The sequence below is a fragment of the Conger conger genome, chromosome 1, assembly GCF_963514075.1.
Source record: "Conger conger chromosome 1, fConCon1.1, whole genome shotgun sequence".
Lineage (NCBI taxonomy): Eukaryota > Metazoa > Chordata > Actinopteri > Anguilliformes > Congridae > Conger > Conger conger.
This window is the reverse complement of record NC_083760.1, coordinates 63,081,830-63,102,846: the sequence shown is the minus strand read 5'-3', so window position 1 is coordinate 63,102,846 and position 21,017 is coordinate 63,081,830. Positions and strand designations below refer to the sequence as shown.

Below are 21,017 nucleotides of genomic sequence, written 5' to 3'. Positions count from 1 at the left end.
GTTCCAGTACTCTTGGAGGGGACTGTATATGCACAGCAGTGGCCCTCATATACTGGACTGTGTTTCTTTGCTGCTGTTCATTTAATTCAGCTTAATGCTCACTGGAGTTGTTCTTGTTTTTATAACTTAGTTTAATATTCAACAGAGTAGTTTACAATGGATTCTGAACTTTCCGTCTCGCTTAGAACTATACATTCTCCAACAAGGGAATCACTGTACTTTGATCCCTTATCTTTGCACTCAAGTGTTTATTGTCTGTCATTGTGATGCCCCTCTACCTGGGCTGCATAGATAGCCTAATTGACATACTTTTTGGTGGCATTTATTTAATGCTGCATAAGAACACATCTGTGCATGAACAATAGGCGTGATCATTTTTAACCAAAGTGTGACATTGCCCATTATGAACGTCTGCTTGAGATTTACTCTCACAGCACTAACCATGCGTACACGTAGCAGCACCACATGGTAGAATAGGGAAACTGCAAGTGGAAAGCATTGCAGTAAAAGAACAGAGAACATACCCTTTCAGGTATTAAATGTCAACATATTTGTACCACTTTTTATGAATTGTAATTTTATCTACAGTGCAGTCCATAAGTATTTGGACAGCAGTACAATATCTGTTATTTTGGCTTCGCACAGTACATTGGATTTGAAATTAAACATTAAAGTGAAGACTGTCACCTTTAATTCATGGGTATTCTCATCCATATTGGGTTATCCATTTCGCAATTATATTCCTTTTTATATGTTGCCCCATTCTAGGGGGCGAAGAGTAATTGGACATTTGGCTTCTCACCTGTTTCTGATTGATCAGGTGTATATAATTGCTTCCTCAGTGCAGCTAACATAAAGCTTTCAGTATCTAGCCTTGATTCTAGAGTTTTGATTGCCTTTTGGAATGTTATTGGCATTTGTCAATATGAGGACCATTGTTGTGCTAATGAAAGTCAAAGAAGCCAATATGAGGCTTCAAAATAAGAAAAAAGAAACATTCACAGACATAGGCCAAAAATGTGTGGATAAAAAGGTGTCCGCACTTTAACCTCATATTCATTGTTCAATTCCATATCCAATGTGCTGGAGTATTTCTTACCTATTTTTCTGTAACTGTTTGCAAGTACAATAAGCGCAATATGAACATGGACATTTTATTTGTCATGGCATTGCAAAGCATTGCAAGCTTCTGGCATAATTTAGTTTATGGTAAATAATCCCTCTAAACATGAAAAGCTCCAAAATGAGAAAAAATAACAGCTTGCTAGAATCCACAGGCGTACTCCAGGAGTTAAGAAGTCGAAAATTGCACTTGATCTGAGAAAGATCTCAAAATAGTTGTTCATTGTTGAGACAATTATAGCTGGTTTGAGAACACATAATAAAACATCAGATAAGATAGTGACTTTCTTTGATTAGCTTAACGGTCAATAAACACTTCTCATCAGTGGTGAGAAAGGGCAAATGCTTTTTATAGGAGGGGAGCAAACCATATCAAGTTCTCTGGATAAGAAAGTCTTTGATCATTTCAGTCTAGTCATTTCTGTTCAGTCCTCAGATATTTTCACAATGATCTTGGTCAGCTGTGTCATTGCATCATTAGAGCATACACACAAGAAAAATATAAACAGGTTGCAGTGGTCTTCACTCCTGGGGTCTGTTCCAGATTGCGGACTCAATAAATCTTAAAGGAATACACCAACATTCTGGGAAATATACCTTTCCGACTTATCCAGATATAGATGAGATGTTCAATTTCATTTAAATTTTTGAGCATTCACTGGCTCGGTTTCCATGTTAGCATAACGTGTTAGCTTAGCATAAAGACTTGAAGCCTATAGGAGTCAGTAGCCTAACCCCTTCAAAGTGAATAAATACACCCTACAGCAACACCGAAGCTGTCTTATTTATACGGGATATCGTGTATTTGAAATACATGTGAGGGAAAAGTTTTTTAAAACGAGAGACGTTTCTTTACACATGAATGCACATGTATCCTCTTCCGTCTTCGACTGGTTGAGCGCACTGATCCGCGCACCTTCTGAAGGTAGAGCTAAACACGTGTGTTCAAGAAGGATGCAGTCTTGCTGATGAGGCATGCACAGGTCCACTGTTTACTTGGAATTTCTCTGTTGCAATTATCATTGTTGTCCGTTTCGCCGTTGCATACTTCTTCAAAAGTGTATATAGAAATGCTATTATCTTCGTCTTGGCTCTCTCGAGCGCAATTAATCCAACCGTATCTGACCAGTATTTGTAAAGTAGTTGGGACAGCATAAGCGTTACCCCCATCCCTGTGTAAGAAAATTCTGTATAACTTAAGCATATTAAAGAACCGACTACGGAAATGTTAAAGAAGTGACGACGAAGCAGCATTTTAGCGAATGGCATTACGTTTCCAATCGTGTATAATTTGTTAGGCTCGCATAAGACAACACAGCATTTGTTCGCGGGGGAAACGAAACTAGCATTTTCAAAACGCACATGGAGTTCGTTCTTGAGATTTTATGGCAAAAATGTTGACGAAAAAATGTATTTTGCGATGCCTACGTCTAAATAGAGGACTTGGAGGAGTGCCAAGGAATAAGCTCTCGTCAGAATGAATATTTCTGAAGACTATGAAAACACCATTCACAACGCAATATACGCTGAGTGAGCACATCATTAGGTCTAATAAAACTTATTAGACTTAGGTCTAATAAGACTTCAATTTGGCTTTTAATGGCAGTGCGTATAGAAGTTTAAAACTACTACACTGCCATACAGAAAACCAAATCATTTCTCCATCATAAGGCAAGATGTTACATTTCCTTCCCTGGTTCATACCCACTTGTCACATCGTGGAGGTCCGATTCAATCAGCCATCCCCTCAAAAACTGCTCACTATACTTTCCTTCACTGGACCTTCTACTATTCTAGCTAGTTTTTTGCATTAACTGTAACCAGTTCAACACATATTAATTTCTGTAATGGATTTCTTACTTCGGTTTTATCCGTCCTACCGTTACACCTTGCCGACCAGCAGTGGAGCTTTTTCTTGCCACTGTTTGAAGGTTTTTATCCCAAATGGAGATTTGTTTTACCTCATGTTTTTGACTCTGGCATGGTGTCTGCCCCTTTCCCTTCTGCCATTCTGTTACTCTGTAAAGCCTTTGTGACAGTCCTCTGTATAAAGGGCTATACTGTACAATTAAAATTGAACTGAATTGAATATTTGTTTAGATGCATGTTTTAAAAAGATTACACTACTAAAAAGTGATGTGGCTAGTGATTAGGTTTATTACAAAGCAAAACAAAAAAGATGCTTCAATTTCCACACGTTTCCTGAAATATGTGTAAACCAAACAACGAAGGCTTGCAGCATGAAGAGAGACACCTGGTTCATCTTCTGGGTCCCCCTCTGCCCCGGCCTCGGCCACGACCTCGACCCCGACCGCGGCCTCTACCACGGCCTGCCACTGGGGAAGGAATAAAGTTGAATAAAAGAAAAGCACACAATTAATTTCACACATTGGCAATGTTACAAAGATGAAAGACTGAAATGATGGCTTAATCATGAATCCGATTCAATTTCAGTCATCAATTTTAAATGCGTCATCGGTGGGAAGACCAAGTGCAAAACCAGAATTCAGACTTTGGGTGCATAGTCATGTCAATTAAAAGGCATGTGTTGAATGCGACTCTACATATGTACATACCGAATTTCATAAAAATCTGCTCAAAAAATATTTTAGAGAGAATAGTGGTACAGTGCCAACAATGCCAATCCCACTAATCCAGCCATTTCAAGAACAGGACAGCCATTTTAGAATGGTTGACAACAGTATTGCAGCCAACATAATTTTGTTGTTAAAGATATTTGGCAGTTGAACTCCGCCAAAAAAGTGTCTAAATATGAACAAGAATTATAACATTTCTTGTTTCTTTCAACTGTCAAATAAACAATGTGTGGTGATTGAACTAAAAACATTGGAAATTTCCAGTTAAGGCCATGGTAGACAGGCAATGATTTTTAAATGTATTTGAGCAACTGGTTGCAAAAAGGATGGAGATAGCGAAATGGAGCTAATATATTAGCTAATAGCTAAAAATAAAATATTTGCTACATATTAGCAGAACACTTCTGCAGCATTTACCAGCTTCCCTCTTCTTAGACTTGACTTTAGGTTCGATGTCAACCAGCAACGTGTCCAGAGGCAGGCTGTCTGGCAGAATGAAGTAGCGGATGTTGTTGCCACGAATACTTAGGGACTCCAACTGAACCGGCTCTCTGTTTTTCAGTGTCATTTTCACAGCTTTTAGGTGGGTATTCATACAGACATCAACTCCTGAGGGACAGAAACAACCGAAGTCCAACATTCAGAAGGTAAACTTTTTGCATCAGCAATCCAGTCCAGTCAGTGCCTATTTCACACTTCTGTGTACATTTGAGCAAGCTCAGGGCAAGTTTAGTTTCCGTTTCTTTCAAATAATGCCATAAAGTGCGACATACGTTTTATTATTATCCTGTTATTCTGGCTAATGATAACGTGACATTATTAAGCATCCGTAACAGTCACATCTGCAGCATTCAGTGAAAATGAAGAATAAAAACGCATTCCGAGCTCCTTAGTCAAAGTGAGCTTTGCATATAAACTTTTAATATAGCTAATCATCTCCAAACTTCTCAACTTTTGACAGGGGGAAAACAATGTGCCTAATGTTGGGTTCAGAGGTAATAACCTGTGATAGTTCCGTGGACCTGAGTGCCATTCTTCAGTTCAATGGTAACGGTCTCGTGGCTCAATTTCATCAAAAATCTGCGGAAGCGAAATGACCACAATAACATTACGAAAGGTAGGCAATGGTCACAAATGTTAATTTGTTAACGTAACATTATGATGAACACTTCCATGAAACAAGTTAACGTAGCATCTACATTTACTAGCCACCACACCTAACAGGCTAGCTATCATATCTTAGTAACGTTAGCTATTTTCTTTGTTAACATTACAGTCCAGGCTAATGATGTTTGCTTCCGAACAACTCACCGTACGAGTTTCATGTTAGCAGTAGATTCCGCAACGAAATCCTCCGCCTATATTTAAAAAATTATACTGGAGTCGAAACAGACTGCTCGTTCCAGCACTCAGTTTGTATTTGAACCAGGACGTGGATTATTTTACAGGAAGTAGCTAACTCGGCGAAAACCAACGACGGCCTCGTTTTAAAACCACTTTATTTATTAAACAGCGCCATCTCACACGTGGAGGTAAAGGAGAGATACTGTGGCAGGACCAGAAATAAGCAGATCACTTCAAAGCAGTTCTGCAAACAACAGTGGGTTAAAATTCCTCCACGATGTTATGAAAGACTGATTATGAAATTATAGGAAGGATCTGGTTGCAATTACTGCAGCTAAAGGTGGTTCAACTAGTTATTACGTTTAAAAGGGCAATTCATTTTTCACAGGGGTGATTTAGATGTTTGATAACTTCTTTCGTTAAAGGTGGGTGAATGGTGGTTGAATGTGGTTGAATTTGCCAGTTGTCTTTAGGCAACAATAAATATTATTTTTCTAAGCCTATCAGACTCTGAACCACTCTCCCCTCACTGAAAGAGCTAGTTATTTCCACTCAAGTTTTTGTCCATGTGTCACCTGGGGGGGAGGGAGAGACAGAGACACCTCATGCATGGTAAGTGATGCATGGCACTGCATGGGTTCATATAGAGTAGCATGCAGTACATTATCATTTTTCTACATGGCCAACTTGCTGCTACAATTAGTTTTCTCACCTACCATGAGGGAGCAAATAACATATAGAGAAGGCAACCAGCATGATGATGGGGAGCTGGAAGCATGCATAAGACCGCATCATGTCACAAACTACTATAGAGAGAAATTATAGCATTGTGTGTGCTATAGAGTGTGTGTGCTAGGCATGTTCACGATTAACCTGTATACATTTGAACTTCCTCCCGTCTGTAGCTGTGCTATTCCAGGCATGCTCTCCACCCACCTCTGTAATCCAATAGCTGTGCTGTTCCAGGCATGCTCTCTCCCCCTGTCTGCACCACAGTGGTATACATGGAAACTCACTGTGAGGAACTTCCAGTCCCTAACTCTAGATTTGAACCTTAGAATCTATTCTGTATCGTACAGTTTTCTAATTTACCTTTGATTAATTATTTATGTAAACCACTCCTTATTCCAAAGGTACCTTATGGATGCATTTTCTTCTCACAGCCCAGCACTACAATACTTGATTTAAGTAACTAACTAACTTGTATATGATTAAGACCTTGAAGTAAAATTAGGTGCCTTAGTGCTGGGCTAAAATAAAACCCCCCACCCACACCAGCCCTTTTAGGATAAGATTGGACAACCCTGTGCTTGTGAAATGATGCCAAACAGCCTACTCTAAGACATGCGAGTGCATTAATAATTATTGCGCTAAATGTAGTGAATCAACCGTATAAAAGGAACATAATAGTACAGTAGAGCTGACATCGTTTTATTGGCCTCCCCCCCTTCACTTGGCTCAGAAGGGTATATATACCTAAATATACACCATGCTGGGAGGGGCAGTGCGGATCTCTCACCTGCATCAGGAAGAGCAGGCAAGCCAGCAGGCTCTGGATAACGTTGATCCGGTCCAGACAGTCCATGCAGTTGCTACGGAATGTTCTGTCCTGCTGCATCAGCACCCTTCCCTCAGGGTCCACCAGGAAGCAGTTGCACGGTCAGCAACAGTGTAATGGACCCAAACAGTGTAACTGCATTTTAATCACCTGTTATTTATTTAGCAAATGTAAAACGTATTACCATTTCATCTAATTATTTCCATTCAGACTGTTCAGAACAGAATTTTCCTGTGCTTTGCTGAATCCACTGTACCAAAGGAGGCAACCCACCTATCACAGGACCTATTAGTGTTAATGTCATCGGAAACCCTATCGATAACCAAAATGTCCTTGGCACTCTCATCACAGGCTTCCATGTTAAACTTCTGGCCAGATAGGGCACCTGACCTGGAAGATGAGATGGGGAGAGATGGTGGAAGAGAGAGAAATGGAAAAGGGCATAATGGAGACATTATATTATAATGCTTATTCAACCATTGACAACCTTATTGAGGTGCAAATACGAAAACTTGTAACTTCAAATCTTATGCCTTCTGTAATTCAGTCCCACGCTCAGGAGCGGATTTTGGCTGAAGCAAATGAGGCAAAGCAGCTTTACTGAGAGATACACAGCACTGTCACATCCCCAGACTCTGAACCACTCTCTCCTTACTGAAATGGCTAGTTATTTCCACTTGAGTGGTGGATGTAACAAATATTCTTTGGTAAAAAGTAATCCTCAAGTTAAGGGAAGTGCAATTTAATTGATATATTTGCATTTTTTGCATTAAAAACCTAAATGATTGAATTAAAACAGGCTTGATTTGAAATGAAAATGCTCCAGCTAATTGTCCACCGATGCTTTTGTTAGTTTATTGTCCGACATTCACACTAGCATACCATTTATTATGTGTGGGTCTAAAAGACCACACAACTGCCAAATTCAATCAAGGTTTTCTGCCCAGATTGCTGTTTTCCGACAGCCCCTAAGCAGCAGATCAGAGTAATTTCTAACAGTTTTTAAGGCTGTGATGCACAGGCAATATTGCCAGCAAGAAGGATGGAACAGAAATCAGTGAGGCATTATGCAAAAACTTTGTGTTCACACCTTCTAGACACAACGTGATACAATATAGTGGTTACCTGCAGTCGTTCCTCAGAAATACACAAGCCAGTGGCAGGGGAGTAGGCAGGACTCTGGGGATGCAAGGGGCCCCATGGCCCATAGAATTACCACCACTAAAGCAAAGATGGTGAACCCGACTAAGGAGGCGCTGGGACTTTCCATAGCCATGAGAGACGTTTCATGTTTTCACAGCTGAGGGGATGAAGACAACATGGAGGCTTTCAACACTATTACATAATGCTGGAGACATGCCAGGAAGAGGAGGGGGGTAAAAATAATGAATACCCCATGGTTACCAGAAAAAATGAAATCAATAATTCAAGACAGAGGCAGTTTCACTGAAAGACCAAGAAGGAGGACACTGAGTACTCTAATTGAAGGGACAGTTCACCTGAAATTAAATTAAAGCATGTTTCCATACTATGTATGTTTAAGCAAACAAAGTATTCATACTACACAAGACGCATTCAACAGCTTATGAACGACTCTGCTTCGCCTCAGGCGATTTACTACCTCCACATCGGGCGTTAAAACTGCATAACGGCCAGCCCCTCAGTCATTATCCCTTACATAATAAGCCCACAATAATAACACAATAAATGTATAGTATGCCCTTGCAGCAAAGGCAGAAAATAACCAGTGATACAAATATGATTTTAAAAGGCCAATAGGGGTGGGGGGGGGGGGGGTACATTTCATCACAAAAAGAAAAACGGACAAACTCAAATAACCTGTTAATGTGCAAGACAGCACCTGATCACATTATGATTATAGCCAGAGGGGGCATGAAAAGATAGCTCAGGTTGTTGTGAAGGAGGTTATTCAGAATGCACTTTTTACAGAGGACAACCTTATCACAATAACTAGTGTTGGGCAGTACGTGAATAAAGATGAATTCAAAGTGTACTGGGTGTACTAGATCATTACTCTCAATGATTTGTTCGTATGGTTGTGCATGAATCAGCGGTGAAGGCGGGTATTCTAGCAGAAATTTAAGAAAATCTGGCTGATTGTGATCTAAGGTTGTCATAACTAGACAGGAAACTGACCCAAGCTGAGTTAACAACCAAAGGAAACCTAATCGTTAAATTTTTCAAACGATATATTATGTATAGTAGCTTGTGAAACAGTGATTGTTTTGGTCTAGAAGACTTTTAATAGCTTTTTTAATTTTTAATTTATTTACTTATTTTTGTACAGTAGAGAGCCTATGAAGCCCTGTCTTGTTCCCAGCCTCTCCAGTTCCTATAAACACTCTATGGACGCAACTAAAACTGAAGGGCTGAACCGTTGCGTTGTCATGGAAGCGGCTGTCAGTCAAACATTCAGCCACGCAAGGCATTCTGGCTGTTGTTGTAATTTTTGTTGTGTTTTGGTTAGGGTGGAAGAAAAACACTATTTGCTGTTAATGCCAAAGTATTCCTTTAACTTATCTGTGAAAACTGAGTAATTATGAAAACACGGTTACTCATTTGAAAAAAAACCTGTCTTTATGCACTTATTAAATGACAGGGTTAATCAGTGTGAACACTCATATGGTAAATGGTTGGCATTTATGTAGCGCCTTTATCCAAAGCGCTGTATAATTGATGCTTTTCATTCACCCATTCATACACACACTCACACACCAATGGCAATTGGCTGCCATGCAAGGCACCGACCAGCTCATCAGGAGCATTTGGGGGTTAGGTGTCTTGCTCAGGGACACTTCAACACAGCCCGGGCGGGGGATCGAACTGGCAGACGACTGCCAGACGACTGCTCTTACTGCCTGAGCCATGTCACCCGCATATTGTTCCTCATTAATACATTTCAATGATCCAATCAATTTATGTTACACCATTTATTGTACATAATTTAAATAATGTTATCAAAATAAAAGTAACAGTGCAGTAATTGAACAGAATGGAAATGCAGTTTGATTATGGACTTAATTTTAAATCATTATGTTTCACTTGTTGAAAATCCTTTTCTCAGGTCATATTTCAGAATGAGTGGACACTAAAAGCAACATAAGAGCAGACTTGAAATACAAAAAGCAAAACAGTGCAACAGCATAGAGGTATCATGGGATATAATCAATCATACAGGAGACAACACATTGCATTCGTTTTTAACAATTATAATACTAGTGATGTATTATACCATAGAAATGGAAGAGGCTATGGAAATAGATCTTAAATACAATTTCAGATTACCTTCATTCCGATTACAAATATTAATTATATAACAAATGGAAGTTTGAAATAAGTTATTGACAGCATTGTAGAGATGTTAAGAACATGCCTAAAAGACCATCGCTGATCGTAAATTGAAATATCTGGACTGGGATTTACAGACATAGTATAAATATAGAAGATGGTCCATGTTGGACATAATCCGACTCAGCATCACCATACTTCAGCACCAAAGGGACTGAAGGTTTGTTCTGGCAGGAAAATTACCTTGAATATTCTTCATACCTTTCCCACTCTTACACATTGTGTAATAAGCAAGATATAGCACATTTAAAATGAACACCCACAAAATATGTATATGAAATACCAAAGAGTTGAAGCATTCTTTCCATTTCTTTCTCTTGTATGGGGGCACACGCGCGCGCGCGCACACACACACACACACACACACACACACACACACACACACACACACACACACACACACTGCATATAATAAGGTTGTATAACTGCATTTTGAACCTATATTTAGTTGGTTTTTGTCTATAACAAAAGCACAATGACAAAAAAAAAAAAAAGAAATTCAGAATTGGTGTCTTCCAATATGAGTGATACAGAATTAAAAATGAGAAATCAGGGTGTTAGTTTGGGTATAACCTGTCAGCACTGCAAAAAACATGGGAGCATGAGACACTGAGACACCAGGCCAAATGTTGTAAAAGGAGGGGACAAGCTAGTGTCTTTCCCATTGCTGTTAAAACATAGGAACACATGGGATGTTGATAATAAGTCAAGCTCAAACTGAGAGAATGATCAATCTATGTTTAAAAGTTTATGCGTAAACTCTGTTCACACGGTGGTGATACAAATGAGACCATGACACTGGCTGATATGGGGTGGGTTTTCAGAATTATATACAGTACAGGCCTTTTGATGCAGCTCTCTTAGCTCATAAATATGCAGCAAAACTGAAAACCCACTCTGCTATATCTAGTCTTCCCTAACAAGAGAAACACACAGGCGTACAAGCACATGGCATACGCTTTTGTGTTTGATACTTTTACAAAGTAAAACATTGCGTCAGTATACTAGCACATACCAATATTTCCTACTGAAATGGTATTCAAATGTAATAATATTCATAAGATTTGTCAAACCCATTGCTTCCTTCTTCCAATATTCTTTTCTTCATTTATTATATATTTTTTACTTCAAGTTCAGAAACAACAGGGGGTTAAATCAGTCACTTTGCTCTGAAATGCTCTTTAAGCGAGTGGTTGATGTTAGCTTCTGCAGCATCTGAAGGGGTAGGCCAGTTTCTGCTAAGAGCCAGCAGGTGGTGCTAAACTTCTAGAACTGGTGCTGGTAGACGGCAGAAGCAGGTGGTGAGCAGTTAGGCTCGATGTGCTTAAGGTGGCAAGTATGGCACAACAGATGCCCATCCAGTGGGTAGCAGCGACGACCCTCCTCATCATTCAACTCCATATGACAATCCTGCAGGGGGAGGGAGATGGCATAAGAGAGAAAATGTCAACTCTGCATAACGTACTGTATACCCAACTCCATATACCATAGCATATAAAACCTCGCTCTAATTTTAAGTCAAATAAAATAACCTCATGGGAGAGTAGCAGCATCGTGTAGCTGAATGATTGCAGGGTGAAATTAAGGAACATTAATGAATTAATACAACATCTGAGTTATCAGCCCTTGATATACAGCCAACATATCAGTAGAGGGCGCTGGTGAGTAATGAATTGTTCCAATTTTTTCTGCCATTCTCAGGAACCTGTGGAGGCAGCTTATAGGATACATTTCTCAAAGCAACAAACGCATAAAAATAAATCCATAAATATATATATATATATATATATATATATATATATATATTGTAAATACTGTATTTAACCTTCTGGCCAGAAGAAAGCAAAGTTCAGTAAGGTCAAAAATCAATAGAAGTCCCAATGTTGCAAATTACATGCAAGAGTCTGGGAGAACTCACCTCACATTGGTAACACTCAACATGGTAGTCCTTATCCATGGATACAACTCTGACCGTTTCATCAGAGCCCTACAAACACAGATGGAGTAAGAAAAGTTCAGATCTTCAGACCTTAAATTAAACAAAATAGTTTGTCTTTTGCGTTTGTTTTGTCCAACTGTGCTCAATGAAAAACCATGGTAAGCCAGGTGTCCGCTTAGCGTCAGAGAACCAGCACTTCAGTGGTTTACTCATTCAGTGGGTCACTTTTTTTTCATCCGAGCGAGAAGATGTAAAAGCCAGATGGGTGATCTAACGAATGTTGAGTTTTATTTTCTCACACAGCAACTTGTGTGCCACCAAGTGCAGACAACGACCTCTTCTCACAAACAGTCTTCACCACCCACTGGCCATAGTTTTGGCAGAAAAGATGAATTAATTAAATTGGGACTGTCAAAACTAGAGCATCGTCACTCAACCGCATGTCATTTATTCAGTTGACATGTTATATACTTGTATTTTATTCAGGATTTATAACTTTAAATTAGAAAATGGCTTGTGAGTAGAACAGCGATAAAGACATAGGCTATGTTTGCCACTTCTACATGACAGTAGGTCCTTTAACAAGGATCATGTAGACGTAAGACTGACCAGCCTGTGGAGAATTCCAGCCTTCTGCCTTAAAAGAGGGAGGGGGAGAGAGGCTGCATTCCTGACAGGTCAATTCTAATTTTGGAGGGTTGAGAGGATCGGGTCAGCACAGTACCGAGCAACAGGCACACACGTGGGCAAGGACAGTGAAAACCCCCCCTCCCTTTCCCCCACATGTCAGAGCAGAGCCCCTTCATTTCAGATATTGGCCTGTCAACAACCCCCCGCCCGCCCACCCACCCCACAGCCCCCCACAGCCCCCCACAGCCCCCCACAGCCCCACCCCCCCAAGTTCACAGCTGCCCTCCGAGGATGTTTCAAAGGGCTGTGTATGCTGTGGACTGGGTTGAGAGAACCTTTATCCATGGGTATGTTCTTATAGCCAGTTTTCTGATAGACACTTCATTAACAGAGGTAATCTTAAATATTAACAGAAGGAAAAGTGTTCAAGGGGACTGTTTTTGTTCATTTTGTTTGTAAGTAAAGGAACTTGAACCAATGATAACTGAAGGCACAGCAAGTCATCACAACACATAAATAACTAAATATCTTATCTCCAATCTTGCATTTGGTTTTAGATTTCACAAAGGAAATGCCATGGGGTTGGGCATTTTTCTTTTCATACAGGAAAATGTTAAGAAGAAATCAATGGTTTATTTTTCAGAAAAAGGTCAGCGTGAGTCTTTTTTCATGCTGCTCGGAATTAAATCCCTCTTCAAAAAAGAACATTTATTTAATTAACTGATTTCTTTACAAACATGCTGTGCTGATCTGTGCTTTCATAGTCAGTATTTTTCTTCAAAGATCTTTGTAAAGACATTGGACAAACACCAAGCAGATTCCATAGATAGCCATCAATCTGAACCCCAATGGTCTTGAAGATGGTCTTTGAACTGAAACATTGATGTAATAATAGCAGAGATCACATAATATGTCTGTAGGAATATGTTATTAATTTAGAATATTTAAAATCTAGTGAAGAGAAAGTTACCATGTTTAGCATTAGTCTATGTACTGGCCATGCATGTGTTCAGGCATTTATCTCAGGCGTACCACAAATATTTAAATATTAGACACTGTTTCATGCTGTGTATAATAACACATAGTAAAGACATATACTATAGTACTGCAGGAGGGGGCAGCACTGCTCAAAAATGAGGCATATCTCTGAAGCTAACAGTCAGCCTATTGTATTTCCTGCCCAGGGATTGTGGATGAAAATGAGCTCTGTAGCTAAATCTGGCACAACAGTGTTGTGCATGGTCCCTGACAAACAAACAAAGAAATAAATAAATAAATAAGCACCAGGCACATCTCTGGAGGTTACAGGGAGGAGCTAATTAAGTTTTAAAGGAGTCCTGGTCAACTAAAACCTGCCCTACCCCTTCTAGGTGGCCATTTTGTACCGTACCACAGAATACTCCCAGTAACACTGCTCAAGCCATTGGGCCTGCACTTGTGGTAAACACTGACTGGGGCACTTTGGAGCCCTGGTGATCGATGAGAGCAATGCCTCAGCCCACCCCTGCCCACAGCACACCCGCAGAGTGACATCACCACCGGCTCAGCGGGCAGGCCTGCACTTAAGTGTTCTATAGCCGCCATGCAGGAATACCTGATCATCTCTCATTACTTTAAAAGCATAGAACATTAGGTGTGTCTCAACAGTACTCATACGTTACACACTCACACAGCTCTTGATGTGGTTCATTTGGAAAATAAATGTGAAAAAAAACAAAAAAAAACAAAAAAAAAAACTGAAGCATTCATGTTGTCATTGTTTTAGTAGATTCACACAGCTATTAAAGGGGGTGGGGGCATGGGAGGTTTCTAAATATAAGCCTCTACCTTATTGTGGGGGCTTAGTCATTGCAATCTTGTCTGTGCTCGTGTAATAGATATAACTTGTGTTTTCAATATGTGACTTTTGTCACTTGGGATGGATTTTTCAGTTATTTTTTTCCTGGCACATCTGGACATGAGTCGCAACAAAGGGGCTGAGAATGATGTCGAGCCAAGCAACAGTGCATCATGGGAGCTGACCTCAGACGGCAGGATTGGTTGTCCACATGCTGCACACTTGGGCGCCAGGACCCTGAGGGAGAGGTTGAGACAGGGAGAAAGGAAATACAGAGTGAGATCCCATGGGAAGGACAGGCATGCTAGGAGGAGAGCCAGACATCCAAGCAAACTGGGCTCGTCTGAGCCCCTGGGCCCCGGCACCTGCTCCTCATTCTATAAATCCCCATTTCAGTCCTGGAAAGTTACACACCAGACCAGACAGGCACAGACTACGAGAGCGTGGGACTGATGAGATCAGCCATCGCTGGAGTCAGGAAGTAGCCAAGTTTGCAGATGTGCTGGCGCTCCCCCCCTTTCCCTGAATAATTCAACCCAAAAGGGAAAAAAAGGAGAGGGGAAAGAATTTGGTTTTATTTTTGAGGCTGAAAGAAATTTCTCACAGATGGCCAACAACAGACTGTTTGAATTCTCAAACAATGGTGACTACATCTCACAGCAGAGATAAGTGGTTTTGATGGTCTTTAGTGGTAACATAAAACACACACCCACACACACACAATCTCACACATAGCTTCCCTCTCTACTCCTTCCCATACAGTACATACAAATATATAGACAATTTTGCAGTGGGTAAAATAAACAACCGTGCATAACAGAGGCACATAGACATGACAAATGATATTCTGTGAAAACGTCTCAGCTTCTGTGGATTCTGGCTAAAATTTAATTTCATTCATTCCTTCAGATGATTGGTAGTCCGACTAATTCTGAGAAAACTAACGTAAGAGTAACAAATCAGAGATAATTAGAGAGCTTGTATATACTGTGTCTATAGCCAGTGTTATACACTCAGTGAGCACTTTATTGAATTTTTTAGATTTATTAAGTTCTGATTTATTCTGCTGCTATAGCCTATCCACTTAAAGGTTTCATGCATTGTGGGTTCAGAGATGATCTTCTGCAAACCACTGTTATTTGCATTACTGTCACCTTCCCATCAGCTTCGAACAGTCTTGCACTTCTCCTCTGACTTCTGTCATTAACAATGTGTTTCTGTCCACAGAACTGCCGCTCACTGGATGTTTTTAGTTTTTCGTACAATTCTGTGCAAACTAGAGACTGTTGTGCAGGGAAATTCTTACATACTCAAAACACCCTGTCTGGCACCAACCCTCAGTCCACGGTCAACGTCACTTAGATCACATTTCTTCGCCATTCTGACATTTGGCCTGAAAAGCAGCTGAGCCTCTTGACCACGTCTGCATGCTTTTATATATTTTGTTGGCACCACATGATTGGCTGATTAAATATTTACATTAGCACACTGGTGTACAGGTCAGCCTTATAAAGTGCTCACTGAGTGTATGTGTGTATACGCAGGTGTATACGCAATATGCTCCATAATGTTTGGGACAAAGACAGTTTTTCCCCACAATTTTAGTTTTGTAAACAATGCACATGTGGCTTAAAGTGCAGCTTCCCAGCTTTTATTAAAGGGTGTTTTTATATATACATTTTGGTTTTACCATGTAGAAATGGAAGCACTTTGTAAACAATCCCCATAGCTTTCAATAAGTCTTAATTCTTGGCTTTTGATTGCCTTTGGAGTCTGTTGTTGGCCTATTATAATACATAATATAAAAATACCCTTTAACAAAAACAGCAAACCTGCACTTTATGCACATGTGCACTGATTAATTACAAATGTGCAGTACAGAGCCAAATCAAGAAAAAATACATTTGTCCCAAATATTATTGAGCATACTGTATATGGGTGATGAGGCAAAAATCGGGAAATTTTATGTCCTTTGATTATATTTCCTGAAAAAAATTGTTCTATAATCTTTTTTTCTCCCTCATTAACATTAGAATCATGTTAGATTCTCTTGAACAGCTTTCGACACTGAATCTTCAAACATTTTTAGATTAAGTTAACCCCAGAAAAGTTTTCATTATGTATTTTAATGATAAAAACATAAATAATTCAAAACAAGTAATGTAGTTTAGTAAAAAAAAAAAATACAATTAATGAAATTTACTACAAAATAAAAAAGTCATATCGCCAAGCTATTCATTTGATTTTTATTCTAAATATACCTGTTCTATGCCAGTGGTGTCATTCCCATCACAACAGCAACTATGCTTGTAAATGAAGTCTTTTCAATTTAAAAGTTACTTGGCTACCATGGAAACATAGTTAGTTATGTCTAATCACAGGCAAGATAAAGAATCCTGAAGAGATGTCCTGAAAGTGAAGATAAATAATAATCCATAAATAAATAATAATCTAATTATCTAATTAATTTAATTAAACTGTGAAATTATTTTAAAAAGTTACATAAATTTTGTATATTCAGTGCACATCAGGTTTGCTATCGTATGCAAAGTACCTTGCCAACATTAGCCAAAAACCATACTTTTGTCATTCCCACAACAGTCATTCCCAACAGCAATGATGGTAATGACATGGTGTGGTGGAAATGACAAGATCTATAATATCACCAGTTTGGTCCTTATTTAAAACTTACAAATACAATAATTTGTATTGATGTAGAGCATGGTTATCTCATCAAGACAATGAGCTCCACTGGCTCCCACAGATTATTTTGACCAATGAGAGATGACCTCATATGGTATCAATCAGGGAACGTACTTTGACTTGTGCCTGAGCCCCATCTAGAGGCATGTGGAGCTGGACACTGTGGTCTGGAAAGATGGTTGTTCCCTCAATGAGTAGTAGACTGTTACTGCTGGTTTATGTGTTTTGGTAGCCTTAAACAAGCAGTGCATCACAGTTCTGATACCGATGCATCATAAAATGATCACAATACCTGAAGGAAAGGTATCAATAAGATAAGATTAATTAAATTGATTCATGTCAATATTTGCCCTACATATACAAATGTGCTTGCAGTAATAATCCTACAAAAAACAAAAGAAAAAATATTTATTAAGATTTAAAATAAAATAGATACAAGTTTCTCTACCTGTTTTTACAGTGAAATGCACTGCATTTAATTTCCAATTATATTAGACGTTCAATGATGTGATAGGAATGACATTTTCCAATGACTTCCAGTGAAAAATTGGATATTGTCAGATATTATCCGATATTGTATGCAGACAGATTTAGGACTGTAATGAGACTAATAGACCAGTGCTTCAATGGATTTCATGTTTTTAAAGTTTGCGTGCCCAATTGTTCCCGTTATTGCAGAATCACCCAAATATTGTTCTTACAAAGAATCAAAATTCAAAATCAGTTTGTTCTATACAATAAATCAGATTTCACAATTTGCCATGAACATACACTGTGTGTGTGTGTGTTTATAATAATAATAATTATCATCAGTGATGCATGATTATCATGAATTCAAGGGGTGAATGCATTCTGGATCAGCTGCGATTTGATTCGGAGGGTAATTACTACATCTTAGTGAAACAAAAGTGAGGATTACTATTGTGCATCAGCTCTATGATTCACGGGGTGATACCCCACTGCGTCTCTGGAGTGGATATACGGGGGCTCAGCGGGGTGGCTGACTGCGCTGCACATGGGCTGTATGATAACTTTTGAGTCTCAATGGAGTGATTATGGGGTTGAGGTCTACAGCACTATGAGGGGGATGGAAGGCTGACTTGATGTGCTGAGCACATTTACCTTGCTCTGTGGCCACCAAGTACACATGGAAGGGGAGAAACAAAAAGCAAACAGCATCATCAGCACAGGGAGAGGCAATCCACAAGAGCAGCATACTCACTGGGAAGAACTCATACTGACACGTGTGCACAAAAGCTCATTCATACTTTGTACCGTTAGATAACCACTACCCTCATATTGTGTTTTCTTGCCTACATTGTGTAATATAATAAATGCCGTTCACTACATATTCTTCTAAAAATATTTTCTTAATTTCCTTTATTGGGTCCTCATAATACATTCGCAGTGTGCTGGTAGGGGGAATACTGAGGGCAGGTCGACTAGAAATAGACTTGATGTACATACAGGTGAGATGAACACTAGGCGGGCTACTGTGCTGGTTTACATATTAAATTACAGTGGTAACATCCAAGTAGGAGAGGTGTAGTGCTGCTGTACATATAAGTGCCCTAGACACTCACTTGTGGTAATCCCTGACGCAGTAAATCTTGTTCTCCGTATCCACAGTGAATGGTACCCCATCCAGGCTCTCATTACAGACGACGCAGCGGAAGCAGCCAGGGTGATAGGATTTGCCCAGTGCCTGCAGGATCTGGGGGGCACGCAGAGGTCAGAAGTCGTTGTGTTAGCTAAACTTGTATTTTCACATATGTGGAAATGTGATGTGAATTAATGTAGGTAATGTAGGTAAAAGTGGGTAAAAATATCCCCTAAACCATTCCAGCAAGTAGCCCCTGTTAAGATATACAGCTGCCCTTTTGTAGGATATGGGCTGTTAGGACAAAAATAATAAAATGTGAGGATATGTTTGGTGCTTCCAGCAGCTCTCTTGCTTAAGGGACACTGCTGAGCCTTGAGGAGAGAGAAAATATTCCATGTTCAAAAGCACAACTAATAAATGGAGACTTGTGATCTCACATTGTGAGTGCATGCGTTTGTGCCCTGGTTTTCCCTCCCCATGAGAGACAGAGATGGAGAGAGTGAGAGAGAATCACCACTTCCTCTCAGCTTCTCTCCACATGTACCCACAGGAAACCCATTAACAGAAACATCTGCCCCCAAGTGAATCTGCTCTCTCAGTGAGGAGTGAGGTGGTCTGGAGTTTAGACTATTAAGAGCCATTTGTGCTGTGAACATGCATGCTCCTGTCTTTTTCCGAAACAGCTGACAATCATTAATAAACATCTCATATAAAGTAAGGGGGCACTGAATCTCTTTTTCCAATTCAAGCTGATGTGGTCTGCTGGCCACAAAGAGTACTAAACGTAGCAGTAGATTTACAGTGAGCTCCGGGACAGACATATTTTGTTTCTACCCAGTGCAGCATGTCTGGGACAAATGGCCTCAGAGGTGTTAGTCCGATGTGTACATACAATTGCTTAATGCAGGTATTAGGCAGCTTTCAGCATCTAGTCTTGATTCGAGGCTTTTAATTGCCTTTGGAGTCTGTTATTGCGGTGCGGTGCAGTTATTGTTGTGCTCATAAAAGTCAAGAAAGCCATTATGAGGCTGATAAATGAGATAAGAACAGTCAGAGACAAGCCAAAAAGACCGGCCCAAAATCCAAAGCACCCCCCTCATCTGTGAAACATGATTTGGTCATGTATGGCTGCCAGAAATGCTGGCTGACTTGATTAATTGATGCAACTGCTGATAGCAGCAGAATGAATTCAAGTTGAAGCAAATGCCTCCCAACTCATAGGATGCTGCTTAATCCGACAGCAAGACAATGATCGCAAACATACTGCTAAAGCAGTATATTTTTTACTGGTCAAGTCATTCACCCGGTCTGAATCCAATTGAACATCCATCCATCCATCCATCCATCCATCCATCATCTTAACCCGCTTATCCTGAACAGGGTCGCAGGGGGGCTGGAGCCTATCCCAGCATACATTGGGCGAAAGGCAGGAATACACCCTGGACAGGTCGCCAGTCCATCACAGGGCACACATACCATTCACTCACACACTCATACCTATGGGCAATTTAGACTCTCCAATCAGCCTAACCCGCATGTCTTTGGACTGTGGGAGGAAACTGGAGTACCCAGAGGAAACCCACGCAGACACGGGGAGAACATGCAAACTCCACACAGAGAGGCCCCGGCTGACGGGGATTCGAACCCAGGACCTCCTTGCTGTGAGGCGGCAGTGCTACCCACTGCACCATCCGTGCCACCCCCAATTGAACATGCATTTCATATTATAAAGATAAAACTTAAAGGAGTAACATGGTTGGTCATACTTTCTAGGTTTTTATATGGAATTTGCACAAGAGGGCATTGAAAAAAACATGATTAAAGTATTAAATATATCTGTTCTTTAGTTTTGGAGACCCATAGTTTGCACCACTGGCCTCCAGGCTAGACAATGCAAATATCTGACTAATGTTGGGTTCACTTAGAGCCTTTTAAGGACCATTCGACCTTTTTTGGTTATATTCATTTAGCTAGCTAGCTAACGTTAGCTAACTACCTAGTTAGTACGTTATAGTTGTGCTTTTATCTTAACCTGGCTAGCTAGCTAGCTAGCAAGAATTATCATTAGATAAGTCAGTGTCCTTACCTTAGCCATCGATAGTTGATATACTAAGTTAGCTAGCTTGTGAAAATTCAGTCTTCCAAGATGAGCACATATCATGGAGGTAGCTATGGTAAGAAACAACAATGTGTGGAAATTGGGATAATAACTCATTGACAGTTCTCATTACCACACCCAGACAGGTTGGTACTTTTATAGTGAGAAATTTAAGCTTAGAAAAATAAGTTTAAAAATATATTTCAATGACAAAATA

The 21,017-nt window shown here is 39.9% G+C and overlaps 2 protein-coding genes across 2 annotated transcripts in view; both read right to left on the bottom strand.

Moving 5' to 3' along the window:
* Window positions 1-3,256: 3,256 nt before the first annotated feature.
* On the bottom strand, window positions 3,257-5,165 carry LOC133131350 (small nuclear ribonucleoprotein Sm D1). Its single transcript, XM_061247028.1, has 4 exons — window positions 5,031-5,165; window positions 4,723-4,799; window positions 4,137-4,328; window positions 3,257-3,458 (listed from the first exon to the last, which is right to left on the bottom strand). The coding sequence occupies exons 1-4, from the start codon at window positions 5,042-5,044 to the stop codon at window positions 3,382-3,384; spliced, it is 360 nt and encodes a 119-aa protein (XP_061103012.1). The 5' UTR covers window positions 5,045-5,165; the 3' UTR covers window positions 3,257-3,381.
* Window positions 5,166-9,557: 4,392 nt separating this feature from the next.
* limd1a (LIM domains containing 1a) overlaps window positions 9,558-21,017 on the bottom strand; it is a 28,561-nt gene continuing 17,101 nt past the window's right edge. The window contains exons 5-8 of the mRNA XM_061217162.1: window positions 18,683-18,813; window positions 14,582-14,633; window positions 11,909-11,977; window positions 9,558-11,400 (exon numbers count right to left, since the gene is read on the bottom strand). Of these exons, the coding sequence (XP_061073146.1) occupies window positions 11,257-11,400; window positions 11,909-11,977; window positions 14,582-14,633; window positions 18,683-18,813 (396 nt within the window). The 3' untranslated portion in view covers window positions 9,558-11,256. The remainder of the gene's footprint in view (window positions 11,401-11,908; window positions 11,978-14,581; window positions 14,634-18,682; window positions 18,814-21,017) is intronic.

Excerpts from the sequence above, each read along its gene's own strand:
- LOC133131350 (XM_061247028.1), bottom strand. Across the intron at positions 4,329-4,722 it reads GGTCCACGGAACTATCACAG|GAGTTGATGTCTGTATGAAT; the intron begins GTTATTACCTCT and ends TCTGTCCCTCAG. Across the intron at positions 3,459-4,136 it reads GTCTAAGAAGAGGGAAGCTG|TGGCAGGCCGTGGTAGAGGC; the intron begins GTAAATGCTGCA and ends TTCCTTCCCCAG.